General features: G+C 42.2%; 2 protein-coding genes across 6 annotated transcripts in view; one reads left to right on the top strand and one right to left on the bottom strand.

Annotated features, from left to right (window-relative positions):
- Positions 1–203: 203 nt before the first annotated feature.
- LOC135492370 (allene oxide synthase-lipoxygenase protein-like) lies at positions 204–8,686 on the top strand. The gene is made up of 15 exons (XM_064778807.1): positions 204–440; positions 758–1,288; positions 1,555–1,599; positions 2,037–2,174; positions 2,578–2,675; positions 3,879–4,008; positions 4,223–4,318; positions 4,588–4,684; positions 4,920–5,037; positions 5,307–5,399; positions 5,596–5,656; positions 6,155–6,260; positions 6,470–6,735; positions 6,911–7,074; positions 7,982–8,686. Exons 2-15 carry the CDS (start codon positions 767–769, stop codon positions 8,094–8,096), a joined length of 2,049 nt encoding a protein of 682 aa, XP_064634877.1. The 5' UTR covers positions 204–440; positions 758–766; the 3' UTR covers positions 8,097–8,686.
- Positions 8,687–8,892: 206 nt separating this feature from the next.
- LOC135492371 (ras association domain-containing protein 9-like) overlaps positions 8,893–22,192 on the bottom strand; it is a 28,728-nt gene continuing 15,428 nt past the window's right edge. For 4 of the 5 annotated variants that reach the window (XM_064778808.1, XM_064778810.1, XM_064778809.1 and 1 more), the window contains 2 exons: positions 21,488–21,556; positions 8,893–11,046 (listed from right to left, as the gene is read on the bottom strand). In XM_064778808.1, coding sequence (XP_064634878.1) covers positions 9,554–11,046; positions 21,488–21,494 — 1,500 coding nt within the window. In that variant the 5' untranslated portion in view covers positions 21,495–21,556 and the 3' untranslated portion in view covers positions 8,893–9,553. Of the gene's footprint in view, positions 11,047–18,153; positions 18,401–21,487; positions 21,557–22,192 lie in introns of those variants that run through there. The other variant, XM_064778812.1, reaches the window with a different exon arrangement.

Raw genomic sequence — 22,192 nt, 5'->3', positions numbered from 1 at the left:
TGATGATATGGGTAGGACTGATGTGCTGGTACTATTCTACCTCCTAGACCATCCTCAACACCCACACGACGGCCACAGTTTATATGAAACATCTGTCTATTTAGAGTATAATGCTCTGCAACTTATTATAAATGTATGACATATGTAAATCACCCATTGATAGCATTCATTATTTTCAATGATATGCAAACTCAAATGACGGAACATCCGCTCGGTGATACGATATTGAAATAATATCTACCAAATATTGATTCTTCATTGTTGCACTGAAGAGGAATTTCTCGAACTGTACAAAAACTCTCACTCTGCATCCAGGATAAGGCAAAAGAAGGTGCTTTTTTGATGACTGACTTTGATTTCGGGCCCAGAACTTCGGAATAAACGACCGCGACAGATTTCAACACGAGCACAAATCCAGGGTCAACATTTTCTGTATACCCGTAAGTAAGTTTTGGTCTGATATTTCCAATTCCACAAATCGAATTATGTCTTCCCAACGAAGTGACAGTATACTCAGTTGATAAGGTTTGAGAACCAGAGCTTTATAGCTTCAAAACAAACGCCACGCCCTTACTTGTTTTGGTCAGTGACCTGTAAACTTCTTGGTGTCTACTTTCTCTAGCGGTCTACTCTATGGACACTAAAATATGGGGAACAACCCAAAATGTTACACCGGTTTTGCAAAACTGTAGCTCAAACATTGTGTTGAAACACAGTAATTGCTAATAGGCTGTTATTATTTCTCTATGAGATACAGGTTTAAGGTATGGGTAACGCCATCAATAAGTGTTTGGACACCGGACGGGTCCCGCTCGCCTGGCAGTCTACCTATATCATTAGAATCAAGACCGGAGACAAGAAAAACGCCGGGACGGACGCTCACGTCTCAATCCGGTTATATGATGACGAGGGGGAGAGCAGCCCGCTGATGAAGCTAGACGTCCCCATGCGGGACGACTTCGAGCGCGGCCATGTTGATGAGTTCCGGATACGTAACCACGAGCTCTCGCTGGGTCCAATTGCCAGGATTGAACTCAATCGCGATACCTCTGGCATCACGAACGCCAATTGGTTTGTTGATGTCATTGAGGTTCTGGACAACAGGACGAAGGGTAACTACATCTTCCCTGTTCACCGCTGGGTTGAGGCCAAGTGTCCGCTGTTTATTCAGCGTCTCGACGCCGTGCTGCCGCAGTTTGACAAGTACAAGGAGTTGCGGGACGCTGAGTTGGAGGCAAAGAAGAATGTGTATGAGTACGGTAGAGCAGGGGAGGGACTACCCGTCAAGGTGAGCCAGAAAAGTAAACGTAGGCCTTACTCCACGTAGCTAAAAGAGTTCCACTTTACCTCACAGTAACGTTAAACCTGTCGCAGCTGTGTCGTTATGTTCCCTAGCCTCGTTCCACACAACGTTATCATACTGTTGTTGGTGTAGTGCTATGTTGTTCAGAAGCATTTACGTTGTTGCTATCGTAGGTCATCGTTGCCTCTCTAATGTTATGCATTCCATAGCTTCGTCCATATCATACCACAACTTCTCTTCCGATATTTAAGGTCAAGAACTTCCCCCAAGATGAAGAGTTCTCCGCCGAGTACAAGGTAAGGCTCTGACTTGTCTTTAGTCACAATGCGCCTCAGACCTATCATTAGTCACAATCCGGCTGAGGACTTGTCTTAAGTCACAATCCGCCTCAGACCTGTCGTTAGTCACAATCCGCCTCAGACCTGTCGTAAGTCACAATCCGCCTGAGGACTTGTCTTTAGTCAGAATCCGTCTCAGACCAGTCTTTCGTCAGAATCAGCAGACTTGTCTTAAGTCACAATCCGCCTCAGACTTGTCTTCGTCCCAGACTTGTCTTTAGTCACAATCCGCCTCAGACTTGTCTTCGTCCCAGACTTGTCTTTAGTCACAATCCGCCTCAGACTTGTCTCAGCTCACAATCCACTGCCGACTTCTCTTTTCCTACAATCCATCATATATGAACTATTCAGATCACAACGAAGGTTACTCAGATCAGTGCATGGTTTGATTTCAGAATGATTTAACGGAACTGCAGGATAACGTCAAGGGCTCTCTGTTGATCACGAAGTTACTCTCTGGCGGAGGGAATTTCGAATCCATCAAAGAACTGAAGGAGATCTATGGGAGGCTCGAGCATATTGACAGGCCAAAGGTAAAAGGGACATACATGATAGAGCGGGTCCTTGAGCAAGGCACTTAGAGAAACCTTTTCTACTTGGAGTGATAAAAATGAAACGCGCAGTCTAATCCCCAAATACATGTAGTTAGATGAGCACACTTTATAATCGTTGGCCCACCTCCATATAGCCAAAAATGTGAAGGCAGAGTCTCGTTAAACCATGAGCCACATAGGATGCGGTCTTACCTACTGATGTTGCTGTGAATGTGGCTGTCTGCGCTTTTCATTCTGATACTCAAGCTAAGTTCCTTCGTGATGGGGGGGGGGGATTCTTCACGCGAGATGTCATTTTCTGATGACCTCATTCCATGTTAAGTTTAACGCCCTCGTTCAGTATCTAAACCTCACAACTAGCTGACATTCTTCGTCTCTCTAGTCGATGGAACATTGGAGCGAAGACGCCTGGTTCGGCGCTCAGAGAGTCATGAGTTGCAACCCTGTCATTATCAAGTTATGCACCGCCATACCAGACAAGTAAGTCTAAAACAGAATTTGCATGTATGAGCCTGACACATTTAGTATGAGTTGTCAGAAGCCATAGCCCAACTTAGGTCAACCCACGGACTAGCCATTGGGGTTTTTGGTCAGACGATTTGAATTTACGAAACGTTTAACACTTGACAGGCAAGCCCATGCGAGTATACTGCCGAATGCTGTATTTTGCATTAGATCAATAACTTGTTGCTTGGCCCTTGTTCGAAACCCGTGTAAACCCAATCGATATTAGTAACAAGTGTCATACGAGCCTCTCCATCAATTCAGCCCCTTTTGAACAAAACATAAGTCGCCACAGCTTGAAATCGAAATATAAACCACGTCAACAACTGAGCCTTTGTTCAATATCAGATGTTCAATGTCAAAATAGGTGAAGGATTTCTCAAATACTTATTTAACAGATTTTGCGTTGCGTATATCGATCAGAAAGTTTCAGAAGTTCGAGAGTTTCATTTTCCAGGTTGCGAAAGTTCTTTGCCAAACCATTAATCATTATCTTATAAAAACCGGTCTTTGGTACACTGTCCTTAATTTTGGTGAAGTTTTCGGGGGTATTTTTTGTTTTTCCGATGTTTTGTCTGCCGGATCAGTGCACATAGGGTATGTGATAAAGCAGAAGGTTGCGACAGCAAACCAATGTCGATTAAGTCGGAATTATCCAAAATGCAGGAAATGCACCCGGCGAACTGATGCATCAAGTTCTGGCCTGCGCTAAACACCCACAATGCATAAATGATGAATATATAATTTCTGAGTATCATTTAGTTGTTCATGGTTTGCATCCACTAGTGGAAGCCCAAATATCATGCCAACATATGTGTTTTATTGTCCGCACAGCTGCATGGCGTCCATGAAAATAGGTCATTGAAGGTTAGCGATGTATGTGGACTATCATGAAGGATGTAATGCATATCATCAGTTACCCATTATAAAGTGTACTGAGTAAGCCTTCACTATGGCAAGGCATTTGTTGATCAACAGCATAAAATTCACCAGCATCAAATAAACCGGCTGCAGTACGCCTACCTTTCCTAAAATTCCGCTCTTACCCTCCGTAACATTTCAACAGTTTACTTTCCCCCATCAATACTTTTTAACCAACCCATACCCTTTTTCACAATCGTAACCCCCGTTTTTATCAACATGAGTGCGTTTAAAAATCTGATTTCTATTTCTTCTCAGCTTCGGTGTGACCGACGAGATGGTGGAACCATTCTTAGAGGGCATGAAGCTGTCAGCCGCAATGGAAGCCAAGAAAATTTACATTTGCGACCTGAAGGTTATGGTTGGAATAGATGGTCTTCGCGGCAAGGTAAATTATTGGTGATGCTAGACACGCGAGAAAAGCTTATTATGTCTAGTCATCAGGCTCAGTGCAGAGACACCAGTCGTCGATAAGAACAGTAACCAACACTCAATGATGCAGACTTTCATGTTCCTACACGCGGTTTATATATTTGTGATTGCACTGTGTACATGAACAACCACGAAGAAACGCTCTTCACTTTCCTTTGGTCATATTTCAGGTCACCCAGCCGATTGGCCTCTTCTACGTGAACAAGGCTGGGGACATCATGCCTATCGCCATTCAACTCTTCCAAGAGAAGGGAGAGGGAAACCCAGTAAGTTCTGGAACGAAAGGATCCAACTCAGGTGTTCAATGTTATAGAATATTGTTATAAATCGAGATAAATTGTCTAAGGTTACGAAAAGCCTGCACATGGCACAGAAAACTCAAACAGCGCAACATGCGGTGTTCTCTTGCATCCGAGAGGAGGAGAAGATGACTCGGTAACATCTTACAAGGTGTCTTTCTTTAGCAAACCACGTGACACTGCCAAGCCGGAACCAGGACTTGCTTTCAAATGACCCCTGGCAATGCATCTTTCAGGTTTTCCTACCCAGTGACGACCCCAACCTATGGCAGCTGGTCAAAATCTGGTACAACGTTGGAGACAGTGGCCTTCATCAATCTCTGACACATCTAGGTAGGTGAGGCAGTTCTCTTTCAAGGGAAACCACACGCTGCCAGCAGTGTTCTAGATAAGGTGCCTAAAGTAGACGATATGTGCCTCTATACTATCGTACAGTGCATTGACATTGTTCACGCTACAGTTATCACTGAGACAAACCAGAAACCAGTACCTCAACTGTGCACAGTAAGTTACCTAGTGATCACAAGAGAGCCCCTGTAGCATTCCTTATTTTTCCTTTCTATTTCAGCGTATACCCATCTGAAGGCTGAAGGCATCGCCGTCTGCACACACAGAAACCTCTCCCCGTCTCATCCAGTCTTCAAAATACTTGCTCCACACTTCCTGTACATAATGGCCATCAATTAGTAAGTCACAAATATACGATGAACTAATATGACACAAAAAAACATCTTCTCAGAGGTTCACTGATCATGACTCGTCTAATCTCCGTATTTACTTTAGAGAGCGACAAAGACTCTGAATTCTAAACCAAGGACTTGTTCGTATAGAAGTCATTTTCTGAACTGAGTGTGCCGGTGTGAGCGAAGCCTTACCCTTCCCCTTTTCTCAAACGCTGACACTGACAAACTCCGATGCCTGCTTCACTATTTCATTGTTTCATTCATTCTTCCAGCCGTGCGTTGAACTTTCTCCTTGCCGTGGGTGGACCGATCGACAATTTGATGGCCATCGGGATCCCGGGATTCTTCAAACTTCTTGAAAAGAAGTAGGTGGTTGTATAAATCTTACCATGAATAATTAACCAGGCATAAGAGTTTGTCTTCCAAGCCAATATCAGCCTATCGGAACCATTTTGTCTATCTCGGCCGATGTGCCTTACTTGTACAGAATTATGCACCTCTTATCCAACGATAACCACCAGAGATCTGGTCCGCTTAGAAACAACGTTCCTTCATTTTCAGACAAGGGGATTTCAGGCTGAACGTAGAAGGACATCTGATTAACGACCTGAAGGAGCGAGGGGTAGGTATCATAGCACCAAACTCGTTTGCCAAATACCGTTCGACTTTCCCTCAAGATATTAGAAAATCTGAGCACGCTTACAATGCCTGTTCGGCACAGACAGAATTTGCCCCATCGTAGAAGCGAAGTACTCCGTAAAACTAGGGGAGCCATGGGCTTTTCGAGCTTACAGAACGTATGATCGGTCAGTACCTGAGTAGAAACTCGTGGCCCTCCGAGTTTACAGGTTTTCCGGTTGGTCAATACCCGAGAAGTAGCCCGAAAGGTCTCGATCAACAAGCCCATCCCTCTACAACGGATCGGAGCCTATTTTAATGGGCTACAAACGGTTTTGCTTGCGGAATGGAGCGAATGACATGCGTTAAGTTGTCACGTGGTGATATATTGACCAATCGCAGACATAGCGTCTCCGCGGTATGGTTGGTGGCACAATCAGTTTGAAAAAGGACCATGGGAAGAACGGACGAGGCTTAATACCTCTTTGTTTCCCTGTGACAGGTTGACGACGCAGAGGCATTGCCCTTCTACCCCTACAGAGACGATGCCATGTTGACTTGGAATGCCCTCAAGAAATATGTGAAAAACACTCTAGCAATCTACTACGGTAAGGCACTTATTACAGGTTCATTCTTGTAAAGACTGCATGCCACAAGACTCAGCCCGCATTGGCTAGATCATCAAAGATGCTTTTGATCAGACATTGATGATAAACGTATGTTTGTATTTTAGCACTATGAGGCAATCAAACTTTGCCTCCACCATCTATGCTGCCTCAATCAAAGGTTTGTTCTTACGCAATGCTGTCTACTTCAGAGGACGAAAAGCAGATGCAAGAGGACTCAGAGCTGCAGCAGTGGGCCAAAGAGCTCTCTCTTTCCTTCGAGGATGGCGGCATTGGGCTGAAAGGAGTCCCGGGAGAAGGCAAGTTCGAGAAGAGAGAAGACCTGATCGAGACCTTGACCTGCACCATCTTCATGTGCAGCGTGAAACATGCGGCGGCTAACTTCTCACAGTACGACGACTACGCGTTCACGCCGAACTTCCCAATGCATCTGGTGACTGATCCACCCACGGATAAGGTACAGTACAGGGCGATTCAGTTTCTCATCTTCTGAAAAAGCAACTTTTACAATAGGATAAAACACTACGTCCAGGCCAATACATGTACCAGCAGTATACTAGTTCATGATAGAGAGAGTGAGAGTAAAATAATGAGAAAATAAGAATACCATCAGTGTTGCTTCATGATTTCAGGTGCCCAGAACGCCTGAGGACGTTGTCAAAGCACTTCCATCCAAGAACGACACCCTTGGAGTCATCGCCATCACCAAGACCCTGAGTTTGAAGGGGACCAAGTCTCTTGGAGACTTTGAAGTCAAGTATTTGTACGACATCAGGGCCCAGGCAGTCAATGTCGAGTAAGAGGATGATTTTTATTTCCTTCAATGTATAACTGTTGTACTTCATGTGGCGATCCACTATCGAGAGTTGCCACTAGATTGTCGGCAGATCATTTCTAATAACTGTTGGTCTAACGTGATTTGCTTGTTGCATCTCTGCATATAATGACCCGACCATACAATAGCAAGTGTAGCTCCCTGTCGACCACTAGGTGTCCTATCGCTGGTCAAATTAGTTTGAAATGGGTCGAGGCAGCGATTCGGCAAGAGGGATGCTAATAGATTGTGCAGGTGAACAAGCGGAAGGGAGACTACATGGAGAAGGAGACAAAGCATGCGGTGCCATTTGTTCAGGGTTGACATGTCGACGTGTATTCTAAGGAGGGTTTCGTCTTTTCCTTCGTTTTCTTTTTCTTCAAAATCAACAATTAGATTATTCGTTCTGCGTGGAAAGGTACAATGTAAGTGTAAGGTTATCGGTGAGTGCTGGCTATTGAAGTGTACAATGTAAGTGTAAGGTTATCGGTGAGTGCTGGCTATTGAAGTGTACAATGTAAGTGTAAGGTTATCGGTGAGTGCTGGCTATTGAAGTGTACAATGTAAGTGTAAGGTTATCGGTGAGTGCTGGCTATTGAAGTGTACAATGTAAGTGTAAGGTTATCGGTGAGTGCTGGCTATTGAAGTGTACAATGTAAGTGTAAGGTTATCGGTGAGTGCTGGCTATTGAAGTGTACAATGTAAGTGTAAGGTTATCGGTGAGTGCTGGCTATTGAAGTGTACAATGTAAGTGTAAGGTTATCGATGAGTGCTGGCTATTGAGGCACTGATATGTTTACTGATCTTACTTCTATTATAGCAATCAATTTGGAAAGTTTTCACTCGATAGACACATTATAATGCTTATCATCATTCCTTTTAACTTCAGGCTGATGGAGGACCTGGTCAAGGCAAGCCGAGTTATTGGCAAGAGAAACAAGGAGAGGAAATTCACATACGATATATTGGATCCGGCTGCAGTCCCTAATTCAATCAGCATCTAGACAGCCAGTCTATGGTAACTTCTTTACGAAAGCAACAACTTAAAGTGCGGTAGTGATAAGCAGCTTTTGTGATCGTGTTTTTTAGGAAATACTTTGAAAGGAGAGACAATGCATATCTTTGAATCTGACGCCTGTTATGATCGATTAAAGTAACGTTCTTTTACTGGCTCATGCAGTTGCTATAACAACCTTCATAGCAATGCAGTATTTTAGTGGTCAAGGCCGAAGTTAACCTTCATATTGTACCTCATCTAGATCAACAGGGATAAACACATGTATGTTTGGGTACTAAGTCGAGAAAAAGTTATATATCTATTTAAATCTTCGGTGTGCGCTCTCGTGGCTATCAACTTGCTATTATTGGAGGTAGTTGGAAGTGGAATTTCGATTCTGCGCACTTCTTTACACTTTTTAGTAAATTGGCATTTCTGTTGAAGCCAACAAGCTCATGATGTGGTCAAAGGGAGTTTGCAGGAATCCAGGAAGAAATAAAGAGGACGAAATGTCATGTTTATATTATATCATATAAATACAATGAATAAGTTTATTCATCAAGAAGAAGAATGTACAAGGGATATTGCAATGTTTGTACACGTTATACTGGAAATAGCGTTTTAGAAATGTCATAGATTCTTGTATGAGTTGGATTAGCATAGACATTTGCATAAAAACAAGGCTGCCCCCTGTGAGACTATCAGGTACTAACGGGTATTTCACACTCAGGTAAGCTTAATAGATAGAATGGTTAAAGTAGTTTCTATCCCCTCATATAGTCGTCTGGTATTAATAAATTATTCAAGAAAAGATTCACAATTACCATACGGATACATGCAGTTTTCTATATTCGCCAAGATGACAAACCAACCGAAGACAAATGACTCAACTTGTTCACCGTCTGAATGTTACCCAGAGTTTGATTGGTGAATGTGTAAGTTAGGGAAGATAATAAGCGGAGTGCTTGGCCAAACAATCTAATTTTGTAAGCTCGTTTGGCTTAATGGGCTAATGATAATGGCCAAAACCCATCAGGCACTCTTTGACTATTGGCATCAAGACCGGTAAACTGCATGTCCTAATCGACTTGTTTGATTGGGCTGATTAAACCCCAAGTGAATTCGCTTCACTGGTAAAGTTATGTTCCGACGTAACTTGGTCACGAAGAGTGGTCACTAAACCCTGCCAAGAAACGCACGCTGAAAATGAGTCGGCCTACTTTGGAAAGCAATAGGACCGTATCGCCACAAATTGTTGACAGTATAATCACAGAGTGAAAAAAAACCAACATTTTGACCTCCAAGATGAGATTAAGAAATAAGTGTCTCCTTTCTTTCGAAGACAATCTGAAGTTGGATGAGAAGTGTTTGTGTCGCACCAAATACCATTCTTCTTAGTACATATCCCTGCTGCATACACAGTATGCAATATAACAAAGATTTATACAAGAAACGCATCTCAGGTCATACTAGTGTTTCTAAGATTGGCATGGCTTCGTCGCTATGAAGTGAACTGAGACCAGTGTCAGAATTTGAATCATTGTCATCGTAGCCGTGCTTGGCAACAGAATGCAGGTCATTACACGAAAAGGAATAGGCAGTATTTTTGAGAATCGACTTCAGAGGTCTCGGGAAATGAGTGTCGGGATATTCCGAACACGTTTCAAGCACCGGAGAGAAATACCCTCTGTCGTCACTGGTAGAACTACTGTCACTGAAACGCACTGTCCGGCCTGTTGGGGGACTACTTTCATTGCTATCAGCACTACTGTTACAAGAGTTTATCCGCGTTGTAAAGCGGTCCTCTGGTCGAAATGACCCCACGGTTGGCACATGAACACGTTCAATGGAATTGTCGGTATGGTGGTTCGAGATTTCGCTGCTGTCACTTCCCGCGCTGCTACCAACAGCGTAGATGGCACCATATTGCATAACGTGACCTTGACCTTGGAAACATGACTCAGCTCTTTCCGCGGCCTCCAGTTCCTTCATCAGGTGCTCCATGTACTCGTGCTTCCGCCGGAGAGCATTGTCGCATTCTGATATCCCCTGAGACAGTTTATGCAACTCCTGGTGGTTATAATCCGTGAGAGACATGGAGATTTTCAAGTTATCACGAACAACTTTTTCATCCCTAGCACAATAGACCTTAACCCCTGACTGACCCATGTCAAGGTCAGGTTCGGAACCACAGTTACTGATTTCCTCAACCTGAAACTGCAGATCCTCAAGTTTATTTTTCTCCAATGTTATTTTCTCCTCTAGTTGGAGAATATTATCACAGATCTTTAAATACATTTCCAGTTCACATTCGTGTATACTGTTTGGTAAGGCATCTTCTAACCCGCTGCCATGACTACTATCGTCACTGAGACTATGCAAACTGAGATACGAATCCTGAACGTAATTCTGTCCCCTTTTACTTATCCGCTGAAGATGCACTTTCGTTTCAAACTGATCAATTTCTAAGTCAGTCTCGTTTATCCGTCCTGATTGTTCATGCATTCGTCTCTGCTGCTCCCGTACCAAATGCACCAGATCCTCAATATTCTGCACCCGCATTTTCTCGGCGCGAACTTTCTCCGGATCATAGAACTCAGAATTTACATCCCGTTGTCGTCGATGCGGTTTCCGCGTCCGCCGCGACCGAATCATCGCAGCTGCAGGAATCTCCAACTTTCGCACAACAAAGTTCACATTCTTTCTCTCTGAGCCCCAGGCTTTCCAGACCTTTACGATTTTCGCTCTGCCCTGAAGATCGCGTTCCATCTTCCGCCATCTTTCGATGATCATGTAATTATACGTTTCCACGTCACCATTTGATATCCCTTGGCTCATCAACAATGAGTAGATGACGTCATCGCACGTGGTCCGTTTGGTCAGACCGGTCATGAGCTTTTCTGACCCGTTGATCCAGACTGGGATCTCTGCTTCATCCGGGTCGTTCATCTTTTGCTCTGAAAGATACAATGTAAGATAAGACATGAATTTGTTGCAAACAATACATCAACTAAGCTCGGGGTTAAAAAACTATTGCTGAAAGACAACCGGTTTAATTCTTGAGCTGAAACTTGGAAGAAAATGTAGGTGATTATCAAAATCGGCTGGTGCAAGGAAAAGAAGAACTTCTGTGCCTTGCCATCTTGTGTCAGTCTCATATCTTTTGAAAGTTCTTCGAGTCACTGTGTGCGAGACTGAAAGATCTTCGAAGAGTCCTGACAGAACTTCAACAGTGGTGCCACCTGACCTTTGGCGGCCATCTTGAAATCAGAGGAGGTCCACTTTATCGACAAGAAAGTAAGTCAACAACACTCAGCGCCCTCGAAGATGATTGTACAAAAATCTCGCAATTCTATCTGATTCATCGTAAAACACATGAATATATCATAAACTGGTACATGTTACCACGTCCCTGTTCAAGAAACAAAGTAAAATGCATTTGATATGTTAATTATTTGTGTTTTGTCACAGAAACCTCTCGGTACTTGCAGGTGTATCTCTCATTTGAAACTTTCAGATAAACGTAAGCGTATCAAAGCATTATTCTCCTGACTAAATTGGTACACACAAAGCACATTAAAATGTTCCAGAAATGCTAACCAGCTTGTCAAAATCATCAAAAGTCTAAAATCGCTTAATGGATTTCCATAAAAGAGCATCGATATTTATGTGATTGCTGCCAAATATAGTGAACTTGCGACCCCGCCTCGAGGAAGGCTTATGGGAAAGTAGGCCTGTTTGATCTTGTGAAGATGACTGACATGTTTTAAAAGAAAAATAGAAGGAAATGGTATGATAATGGAGTTTGATTGACATTGTCTCAACGTGGTTGTTGTGCTGGACATGTCCCTGTCCCCTGAATTGGCCTGCCTTTATCGGCTAACATACCCTCGAAGAGCCTAGACCTATCTGTCAAGAATTCCTGTAATGACTGTCGTACAAAGCTTTCTGGTGCAAACGACTCTAAAACATGTCAAAGTTACCAATAATGAAATGCCAAAATAACAAATGTCATGGGCCCAACGCCGACATGGCAAAATCAAACGGATTGATCCACAATGATAACATATTGAGCCTCAATGTACTGACATTGCTAAGCTTTATAGACACCGCGCGTCGAATATGGGCGGAGGTAACGGAGGCAATACCGCTGGAAGTTCGGTATGACGGATTATGGTACATGAATATAGTTCCAGAGAGGCCATGACAGTCGATACCTCAGAGATTAAAGCGCAAAATAGAATTCTTTGTTCCCCGGACATTCTATCCGAGGACATTCCAAACTTCCACACCGCCCTGGTTTGATGATTATTCTGAGTTAGTCCATGTGTGTCCGGCGTCTGGTGACCATCTCGCGTTCTATCGTCGTAAAGTCACAAAATCGCAATCAAAACAAAGCGAGATTTGTTGCAGTTTTTGGTGTTTATTCAGGACAGTTTGTATCGTGGTTTGGCGTTTTGAAAATTAGCTGATTTGTTGTAACGTTGGCAGGTTGCTCGTGTTTGCAGCCGGTCAGGTGTTAGGTGGAATAGTGATTAGGTAACCCTTATGAAGTAAAACGAAGACAAAGGGTAGAACATGACCAGCATGGATATCGTGTCAGGCATAACGGGTTCAAAATACATTGAAATATTTTGAAATAAACTTCCTTGTTTAGAAGTGTACGTGACAAAGACTTGAACGTTATTTCAACAAGCGAGCGATGACGGGTTTCATTGCACAGGAGATTATATTTAGAAAAGTATATTTGCATTCAATATGTGCTCGTAATAACAATGTAGTTTGTGTAAGCCAATTACGTTTGCCCAACTTATCGAGAGAGTCAACACCACAGAGAAATTTGATGTATTTGGCATGACGTGACCTTTTTTACGGGCTCGAGGGGGTTTACCAACGTTTTCATGTTCTGAGCCATACAAGCTTCTCGTAAAATTCTGATGCGCCTATGTATCAACTTGCAAGTATTCCTGGTCTAAATAAAGCAAACTTACCACGTTTGAGCTTTGCAATGTTGCTGTACTTTTCGTTGCACTTCCATATCCGGGACTTTTCCGAGGTATGCCCCATTTTGGGAGCCACAACAACACCGTCAAGGGTTAATGATAATAGGAAAGAGTAGGAAAATATTGGTGGAGCAGAGTCTGTGACAAACGTAAAGGACGACAACTGATGACTAAATGGTACTCGAAAGTGCTAATGCTCCTTTTATACCGGAAAGTGTAATTTGCTAATTAAGCATGATTGAATAAGTCAAAGATCAGTTTGCGATTTTCCAGAACAATTGGTTTACTTTGCCGCTAATTAATAAGAATAATAGTGGTACTGTATAGCAGCTTGGAGGAACTTGTGCCTGGGGCCTGGTGTGAAGGAACGTGCGTTACTTTGGAAGGCGGGTGTTCCCACGCCACCGGCCTGGATGAAAGTAGCACACTAATTAACTGCAAGTCGGTGCTGATTAACTGTCCATTTTAACAAGTCATTGTTTGTGGAGATCAGATTATTTTGTAGGTGTTTGAGCCGGGGTGTTAATTGATAGTCTCCATGATGCTGGTGTAGACGCCTAAACAAAATGGTGGTGAATTAATCGAGTGTAACTCACTAGATGAAGGTAGCATGATTATGATTGGGTAATGATGGCAGATACTGGTACCAAAGATTGAGGTATAATTACACTTGATCAGAAGAGAGTTCCGTTCAGAGTGATCGCTACTCACCAAATTTCACCAGGGTGAATTAGCCAAAATACAATATCTGTTCACACGACACCGCTATCGGACAGGCCTGATAATATACATGTAATAGTGTATTTCGAAGGGTTCCTTGGAAAGGTCCCCGGTGATGCTTCACTACTTTCTATACTGAAGACACCAAACCCCCAACCACCACCGAGTCGAATCACCCCACTGGTCCCAGCAACAAGGATTTGATGTCACAGTTTGTGTTCCTCGTCTTAAAGCAAATCCTCTTATGCTGAGCTCCATTTGTTTCAAGCAAGAATATTGTCACCTTCTATTCCTGCCATTCGAAGGAAGGAAACTCAAGGATTATTCAGATTAGGAACCATTGTTTCTAAAATGGAGGGTTCTCAACTAAAATAACTTTATCAAGTTCTTTGTAATATTGTTTCTTTCTTGAATAAACAGATATATTCTTTGTGTTGTTTGTCCACTTGGTAAACTTGAAACAGTAGGGGCGCTGCATTAGGGTCTTGACCGTCGCCAGTACGCTTGGTTAGCTTGTGTTTAACCCTTTGAGGGGCAATCATCTTATTGAAATTGTCTCCCAGAGACAAAAAGCAATGCCCTTTAATAAGAAAATAGGAGGTTTATAATGGGAATGCAAGTAGTATTCAATTAAGAAGACTATTTCGTCAGGTTGTGTGAGTTCTTCGTAAAGCAGTCCCGTGGCTCGTTTCTTGATCATGCAGACGTAGTGTGTCGAAATGTTGTATTCTTCCTTTGAAAGTGTTGTCATGTGGATCAAAGTGCAAAGGACCTATGAGAAAAGGTGATGGTAGAAACCAAGATCGTTTGTTGTAGAACCGTTACCCGTTTTCACAGGACCCGGACGTTCTGTTACACCGAGTCAACTGTGGACACGATGTCGTTGTCACTGCAGTGTCCTTGGCGTGATCATGATGATTTCCTCATCTTGATTCAGATCTGATGAAAGGGCAATGGAATGTCGGCGCCGGGACACCCTGCCCTGAAGTGAATACGTGGGAGGAAAGGAAACGCCTGTTTTATCCCTCACCCTTCATGAGAATAATTGCATTTCTTATCTTGCCAAACACGGGCCGAGACCACGAGCAAGGCAATGCGGCAAGGGCCACACATGATTTTTATCCATTGTCCTCTAGCCAATTATAAAATTAAACACAATGCAACAATAAAACGATTTCTTTAAAAGATGCTCTTCATTTAGTATAGGGTTGATTGATGAAGGTGAGAGGCGGGTTACAAGATTGTCCAAATTCCGATCTAAAAATGCAGGGGTCTTAATTTAACGATTTCGGAATTTTTCGCAACTATTTCATTAATTCTTTGCATTGTGTTCGGCACGGAACCGTTTTGAAGGGAATTATCTTCAACGTGTGAAGTGTATTATGGCGTCTGTTGGTCGGCTAGCTCGAGTTAGCCTCTGGCTATGGCCGATACGTGAAGGGTCTTGATAACCAATTACTCTTGCTTTCATGGGATGTTCTCATCAAGGCTGGGAAATATATCAGGTTGTGACATCGCCACAGATGATCTACATTGTGTCTAAATGTAAATTAGACAGAATTATAATGAGAATTAGATGTGAACATAAGTTCAGAATTCTGAAGAAAAAAAAAGCCAATTTTTTTTCGGGGCTGATGATGTTTCTTCATTTTGAGCAGAAAACAAAACCAAGTGAAAAAAATATTTGGACTTAAAAAATGGCTTCTTTGCTTTTTTAAAAGACCAATCCTTTTTTGAAGACCATCCATCTTGACAAGACAAATTAACAAGCAATTACTTTTGAAACCATTCCGACAACCCTAAAATCTGTCTGAAATCGTGCTGAATCCATGTAATGTATGCTGTAATTTTGTTGTATTGACATTGCAATCAATCTCAATGGAATTCAATCGCCCTTCAGCCACAATAAATGACTGTCCGCCCCCTGGGTGATTTTGTTTGGAATTCAAAGGAGAAGAATCGAGCAAAATACCAACTTCCTAAATGTCATGGAGAGAGGGGACTTTGTATTAAATAAACTGTTGTTATTGCTTGAAATTGGACTCTAATTAGTGTCAACGAAATTGTAGTGGTTCTGAGTTTGTTTTCAGAGATCTATTGGGGCCGAGAACTTCCCCTTAGTCATTGCAGATGGCTTCGTAATGGGGTTTGAAGTGCCATTAGCTTGATTGAAGAGTGCTTTTTCAGGTCCATGTACATGTTTATTCAAAGTTGGACATTGTCGCCACAGTTTCTCCCATATTCCCCCATTCTCCCAGAGAACTACTCCTGCATGTTTGGCTACATATCACGCCATCAACCAACCAGCCGATGATCAAAATAAACCAAAAAGGAAAAGTTTCGTATTGGCCAATATTATGTACACATAACATCAAGACCACAATACCAACAACCGCAAAGAATTCAACTGACTGTCAAAAGATTGATCTTATTTGCTAAATTCGATAACAGATAACTCATGTAAACCATCAATGTACAGTGGATGTGACGTGTATTCCCCCTTGCCGTCTGACCCAGATACCTCGTCTTCTCACGAAGTCAGTGAATGATTGTCAAGATACATGTTTTTTCCATATCATGACTTACAACATGCGATTGTGCTGGACTTGTCCAATATTATATTTTACCTTTGTTGAGATGTTGACATTTGATAAGAACATAATAGAATTTGACACTAGGCAGTACCATGCATCGTGGAGCAGAGTTACACGAGTCATCATTCTCTTATGTTTCGTTTTAGGACGTGGAATGGTTGACGACATCATATATCATGATTAATATCTTTGCAACGTGCTAGTATTAGCCAAATCGTCATACCTTTTCCATTAATGCTCGTGATGCAAATGACCATGGAGAGTGTGTAAAAGTACATGTATCTTTCGTCTGACCGACTTCTATTGTCACGAAGGACATTTGAAAAACCATGAAAGATTTGGTGTGTAATTGTGACCAATACTTGTCCTCATCGAGGAGGATTGCATGACTGCTGAACAAAGACTGTCGGTAAGCTATGGGACGTGTCGATACAATATTGCAATGCTAAGGACGTTCAAGTGGCCATCGTTACACGCCGATTTGACAGCTTTAGAATTACTCGTGAATGAAAATAAGACATGGGTTTTCAGACCTATTATACAACCCTCTCGGTGAAGTGTCACCACAGAATGGATTGTTAAAAGTATCAAAGTGCTCAGCAATACCAATGATAGGTATAACGTCAAATGGCAGTTATCAAAGATATTGGGTGATATCTCTGTGAGACTTGGCTATTTCGAATCAGACGAAAATGTCGGCAATGAATCGAACTAAGAATGAATCTCAGAGACGACTGACGTTGGTACCATTTTGACTACCTGGTGTCTGAGGAACTATTGAATGGTTCACCACACAGGCGCAGGAAAATCCTGGATAAAACGCAAGCCCAACAGGCAAAATTTATCAATCGGGACCTTCATGTGCCTGTAGAGAATATGCATACTGCACTTAAGAAATCTACGAAAACCAGCAAAGCTTAAAGTTATTCAGATCATAATGAAACCAGTCGATCACTGTGCGGGTTGGTTGCCATGGCACAGCGTTCCCGGTCATCCCACCAGCAGATGACACGAACATTAAAAAAATACTCCTTTAAATTAGAAATGGAACTATATGGAATCAGTAATGAAGACAGGTGTTCGGAATACACATCCTTTGACATTATCATTTGCTGCATTATTGCACTGCAGGATAGAAAAATCAGCACAGCATCGTCAAAATGGAATGATAACGTCCATCAGCGGACATCTCTGTTCGGTACGCGCTTTCTCTAGGGAGACTGGTTCGGTCCAAAATATCTCTTGGCGTGAATGTTGACCTCTTTAGTAAGGATCAATACACCTGTTAATCTCAAGGGTTTCCTTAATAGAGAGGTTTAATGGCTATGATAACTTATGGATTCTACTGTTTCCTTCGACCTTTCGCGCCACTCTAGTTGTAAACATCAAGACGAGTGAAACCTCTCGGTTTGCCTTCTCAGCTCCTAAAACGCTCTGGCTCTGAAACTTATTCAGCATTGATTTGAACCTTAGATTACTCTAAGTTTGAACATAACCTTGATCTTTAGAGGTTAAGGAATCGATGATGCTTTGGCGAGTAGATGACAAGATCATCCACTTTTTTCAATAGTAAAGCCAATGAAAATACGAGGACGGTTTTTTCTGGTTGACAATGAACAGGTGACGGAGACAACGCGATATGGTGATGAGCCGTACTGTAGTGAACCCATCCAACCTCACCCGCGGAAACCCGGTATAATGAGAGAAACACATAACACAGAGGTCCAAGACCACACTGGTATCTTACCATATTATTGTTAATCCAAATCTTCTCGGCGAAATGATGTCCCAAATCGGAAAGAGAAACGTAGTCCCGGTTGTGACATACTGTAGAATGACTGTTCCATAGCCGTGTCAGTTAATGAATTCTTAATCCAATGTATATCCTTTTTCTCCTTAATTGTAATGCGATAAATATTTTTTTAGATTATATCCTTATCGTGTCATAATCGATATTAGTCAGATAGACAATTTAGCACAACTGCGCTATGCAGCGATATAGCGCAGAATGACATGATATTGTGAACAACGACAATGGTGAGACAGCTGAATGCTTCCATTAGTTGGTTTGGTCACGTGGGTCCTTTCGAACGATTTGAAAGGAAGGTAAACAAACGGCATATGTTTCAAAATGTTTTTGTATTTGAATGGGGTTGGAATAACAGGGCACAAAAAAGTTCAGGACAAATCCGATGCTCCTGTGAATTCTGTCTCGTTTTTTGGATTGTTTTTTAAAGGATATGAAGAGAGCCCATTTAGTGTTCTAAGGGGATCACTCGCTACATCATATCTGGCCAACAATGTAGTTGGTGCAAGCAATTGTGTATGCTGTTAGATTACTGGTACCAGATTGATATAATATCTCCAGCATCAACTGCTTCTCTCTGTACAGCTCCATTTCATTCTCAAACTGATTGACTTCGTTTGATCACGAATATGTTCACTTCTACTAAGTACAGGAAACTAGCGCCAACACTTCCAACCACAAGCCATTCAACATAGCCATGATGGGAGGGAATCTGGGGGCCATTGTCATGACTCTCAAGGAGTCTAACAGTACCACGCTATGTTGTCAGACCGTTACTCTAAAAGACACACCGAAACTATCGCCAACATTTCGTACATTAAAGCCATTCATCCACAAAATGATGAGAATCTAGGGCCCATTGCCAAAACCTCCCAAGGCTTCTCACGGACTATCTTACTCTGACATACCATAGTGGATATCTGGCAGATTCGATCATTGAATTTCAGCTTGGACTGTTTATTCAGAAAGGACAAACGCTCGCAGGCAAATATGATTCGATCTGGTTTTCCTTTCGTGTGGTTGGCTTGTGTTGATAGTGGTTTTGGGATGACAATGGCCTGCCTGGGAGAAAAGGGACACCTGTAGTAACCGTGTCATAAGTGGATTTTAGTCCAGGGTCTTGAGATGGTGGTCGAACAGGTTGTGTACACTATCCATTCGTAGAATCCTGGTGTGATGATGATGATATCGGCGACAGTCGACCTGACCTTGGAGTAATTCGTTTGTCAAGCCCGGACTAAAACCCGCTGTCGGTTTGGCAAAGTCCGTCCTATTTGAAAGTTGTCACTGCCGTAATACCCACTCAATCAAGACCACAACTCGTTTAACAATACAAAATGATTTACAATCTTACAATTTACTGGTAAACAAGGCGTTACCTTCACGTTACGTTTTACACACACACTTGACCATTGTGGATATGTTGGTAAATATCTCCCGCCAGTATTTGAGTCGTCCGAAAGACACACAGCCTAACATGTCAACAGGCTTCATTTAAATCTAAATTACCTTTACACTTTGTCATGATAAAACAAGCTAAATGTACAGTAAACACGTCGAATTAAATTCAAATACGCCGAATTAAACTCTCGAGGACTTCGTATAAAAGAAGTTATGCAAAGCAATCTAAGACTGACGTGAGGACCGCTTGAAGGTAATTGTCCTGGCGAGTAATTAAGACTCGACCACTGTGATTATTAGCAAGAATGCCTATCCTTTCAAAGACTATCTTCATTTAAATTTACTTTAAGGATTTAAGTTGTTCTAACGATTTTTGCACTTATGGTGGGAAAACTCTTAATCGGTGCGGCTCAGAGATTCAATTTAGAATAACAAAAAAAGTATCAAGGTGTGAAGCGGTTCACAGTGAAGTTTAATCTGTTCTTTTTTGATAAAAGCGTCATGGCTTTTGAAGGAAATGCTAAATTACACTTGATTTTACCCTAAATGGGGATTACGGCCAATGAAAATCTACCTCTTTGATATAAATTAGATTTCAATGAAAGGGATTTTACTGAAAAGACGTTGTGCCGCCGGGCTTTTAATGAGAAGAAAGTCAAATTCTAATCACAAATTACCCTTTAGTTGACAGCGCAACAACCCACGCGTATCGACTTGTTGATGGATTTGGCCACTCTTTCAGTTGGTATCAAACGAAAAGAAGTCATTTATGGCATGTATGGAGGTGGTGCCTGTAACATGAATTGTAACATGAACTCTCCCTTGTGATGGCGAATCACGCACAGAACCCAATAGTTTTATGGTCGTACTTTAGTTCACGTGATTCACTGCAAGCCAGATGGGACTGTGCATCTCAAATACATATTAAAACCTACAAATTTAACGTCCATTAGAGCAAGGCTATACCGACAACAAACCACTCGATGTTTTTGTGGTCACGGTTGTCCCCAATCATATCACGACCCACCTTGTCCCCACAGATCCATAACCGTAAAATATGATTTATCGGCGACCTAGGCCATTTGACTATCATTACACATCACCATTCATTCACGTTCACAATAACACTTAATTCGTCCGACAACGTGTACATCCCACGTCATTAAAGTGACAGTTCCAGTCACGCGCACAACCGTTGAAAGTGCAACTTAGTGGTTCAGATGTGATTTGAACTTACGACCTCTGGTGATCAGCAGACAGCACTTTGGTACCCCAAGCAGTCCCTCCTAATCAATCAAATCAACCTGCCATTCCAAGACTTGAAATCAGGACTTTCCATAAGATGCTTCTGAAGAAAGGGGGGGGGGGGGGTTATGAGCCATTATCAGCCAACATAGTCACAGGTAGAAAAATAGCACAATCTATTGGATTAATTGAGAGATGCGCATTAAGCTGTTAACTAAATGTTATGTAGATGATATCACCCGTTGGCTATTTTCTCGAACAACTGACCATATTTGCGGTGGGTTGAGTAGGTGAACCAAAGATGGTTTGAGGGTGTACGAATACTATATTTGGTCTCCTTTACCTGTAAGCTGTCATAGATCGGAAGGAAATCGGATTATACCTTCATGTATCACCGTTGCATGAATGCTTCGGAGAACCGGGCATGACCAGTGAAGAAGTATGAGGGTATAGAGTGGATACCTTGATTCATTTGCACCATTCTGTAATAACCACACAAATGCCAGATATCGTTGCCATTACGTTGGAAAGCCACCCGATCAGCGACACATGAGCTGCGGTATCTATTTTACTCCTGCACACATTTTTGTCATTTTTGCTTCTGTGAAAAAGGAGAGATTCCACTTACCGTCCATCGTGTTGCTTAATCCACCATATCCTGCTCTAGCTGCTTTACAATCCACCGTTAAGAATGGATCTGGAAGATAAAGCAGTGATGATAAAAACATCAATAATCTGCAACAGCAGTGGCATGGCGAAAGGATATCCAGCTCTTCTAGACAGGAGAGAGACAGGGACACAGTCAGTTCTTGAGGAGAAACGTTCAACACACATTCTAGGAACAGTACGATTGAGGACCGTTAAATCCAACCGTCAACTCTGTCATGTTGTTTGAAAACATAGTCCGCCTTTACACGTTTGTTATGCTATGTTTGTAGGGGAAGGCAACAAAGTTCACAATCTTGTCATTTAGACAAGGCCTTGAAAGTGGGCGGTCGAACAAAATTATTTTGTAACGACTTTTTCAGTACTGTGTTCGTAGGCATGAGAAGGCTAAACAAAAGAAAGCAATTTTCAACTTGTCACAAATCGAACCTCTTCAGATTTGATCGATGCGTGTGTGATCTGTTCAGTGAGTTCTTCCTGACCTTCCTGTGAAGGGGCTCGCGTTTTTATTAGACATAAACATGAGAGGCGGCACTTTTGAAAAAGACAGAAAGGCGTAAATTCATCTAACACTTAAATGGGCCAAATGATAGGGCCTTAAACGTGACTTTCAAGAGACCTTAGAGCAGCATGTTTTTAACATTTGCTTGGTTGAAGGTTTTTTTCT

The sequence above is a fragment of the Lineus longissimus genome, chromosome 8 (assembly GCF_910592395.1).
Source record: "Lineus longissimus chromosome 8, tnLinLong1.2, whole genome shotgun sequence".
Lineage (NCBI taxonomy): Eukaryota > Metazoa > Nemertea > Pilidiophora > Heteronemertea > Lineidae > Lineus > Lineus longissimus.
The sequence above is the reverse complement of the archived record's forward strand: the minus strand, read 5'-3'. Positions and strand labels throughout refer to the sequence as shown.

What these genes read in the sequence shown, in the direction of transcription:
- LOC135492370 (XM_064778807.1), top strand. Translation starts at nt 767, where the DNA reads ATGGGTAACGCCATCAATAAGTGTTTGGACACCGGACGGGTCCCGCTC. An exon ending in TGCACCGCCATACCAGACAA is followed by an intron (nt 2,676 to 3,878) that starts GTAAGTCTAAAA and finishes ATTTCTTCTCAG; the next exon opens with CTTCGGTGTGACCGACGAGA. An exon ending in CACTCTAGCAATCTACTACG is followed by an intron (nt 6,261 to 6,469) that starts GTAAGGCACTTA and finishes TGTCTACTTCAG; the next exon opens with AGGACGAAAAGCAGATGCAA.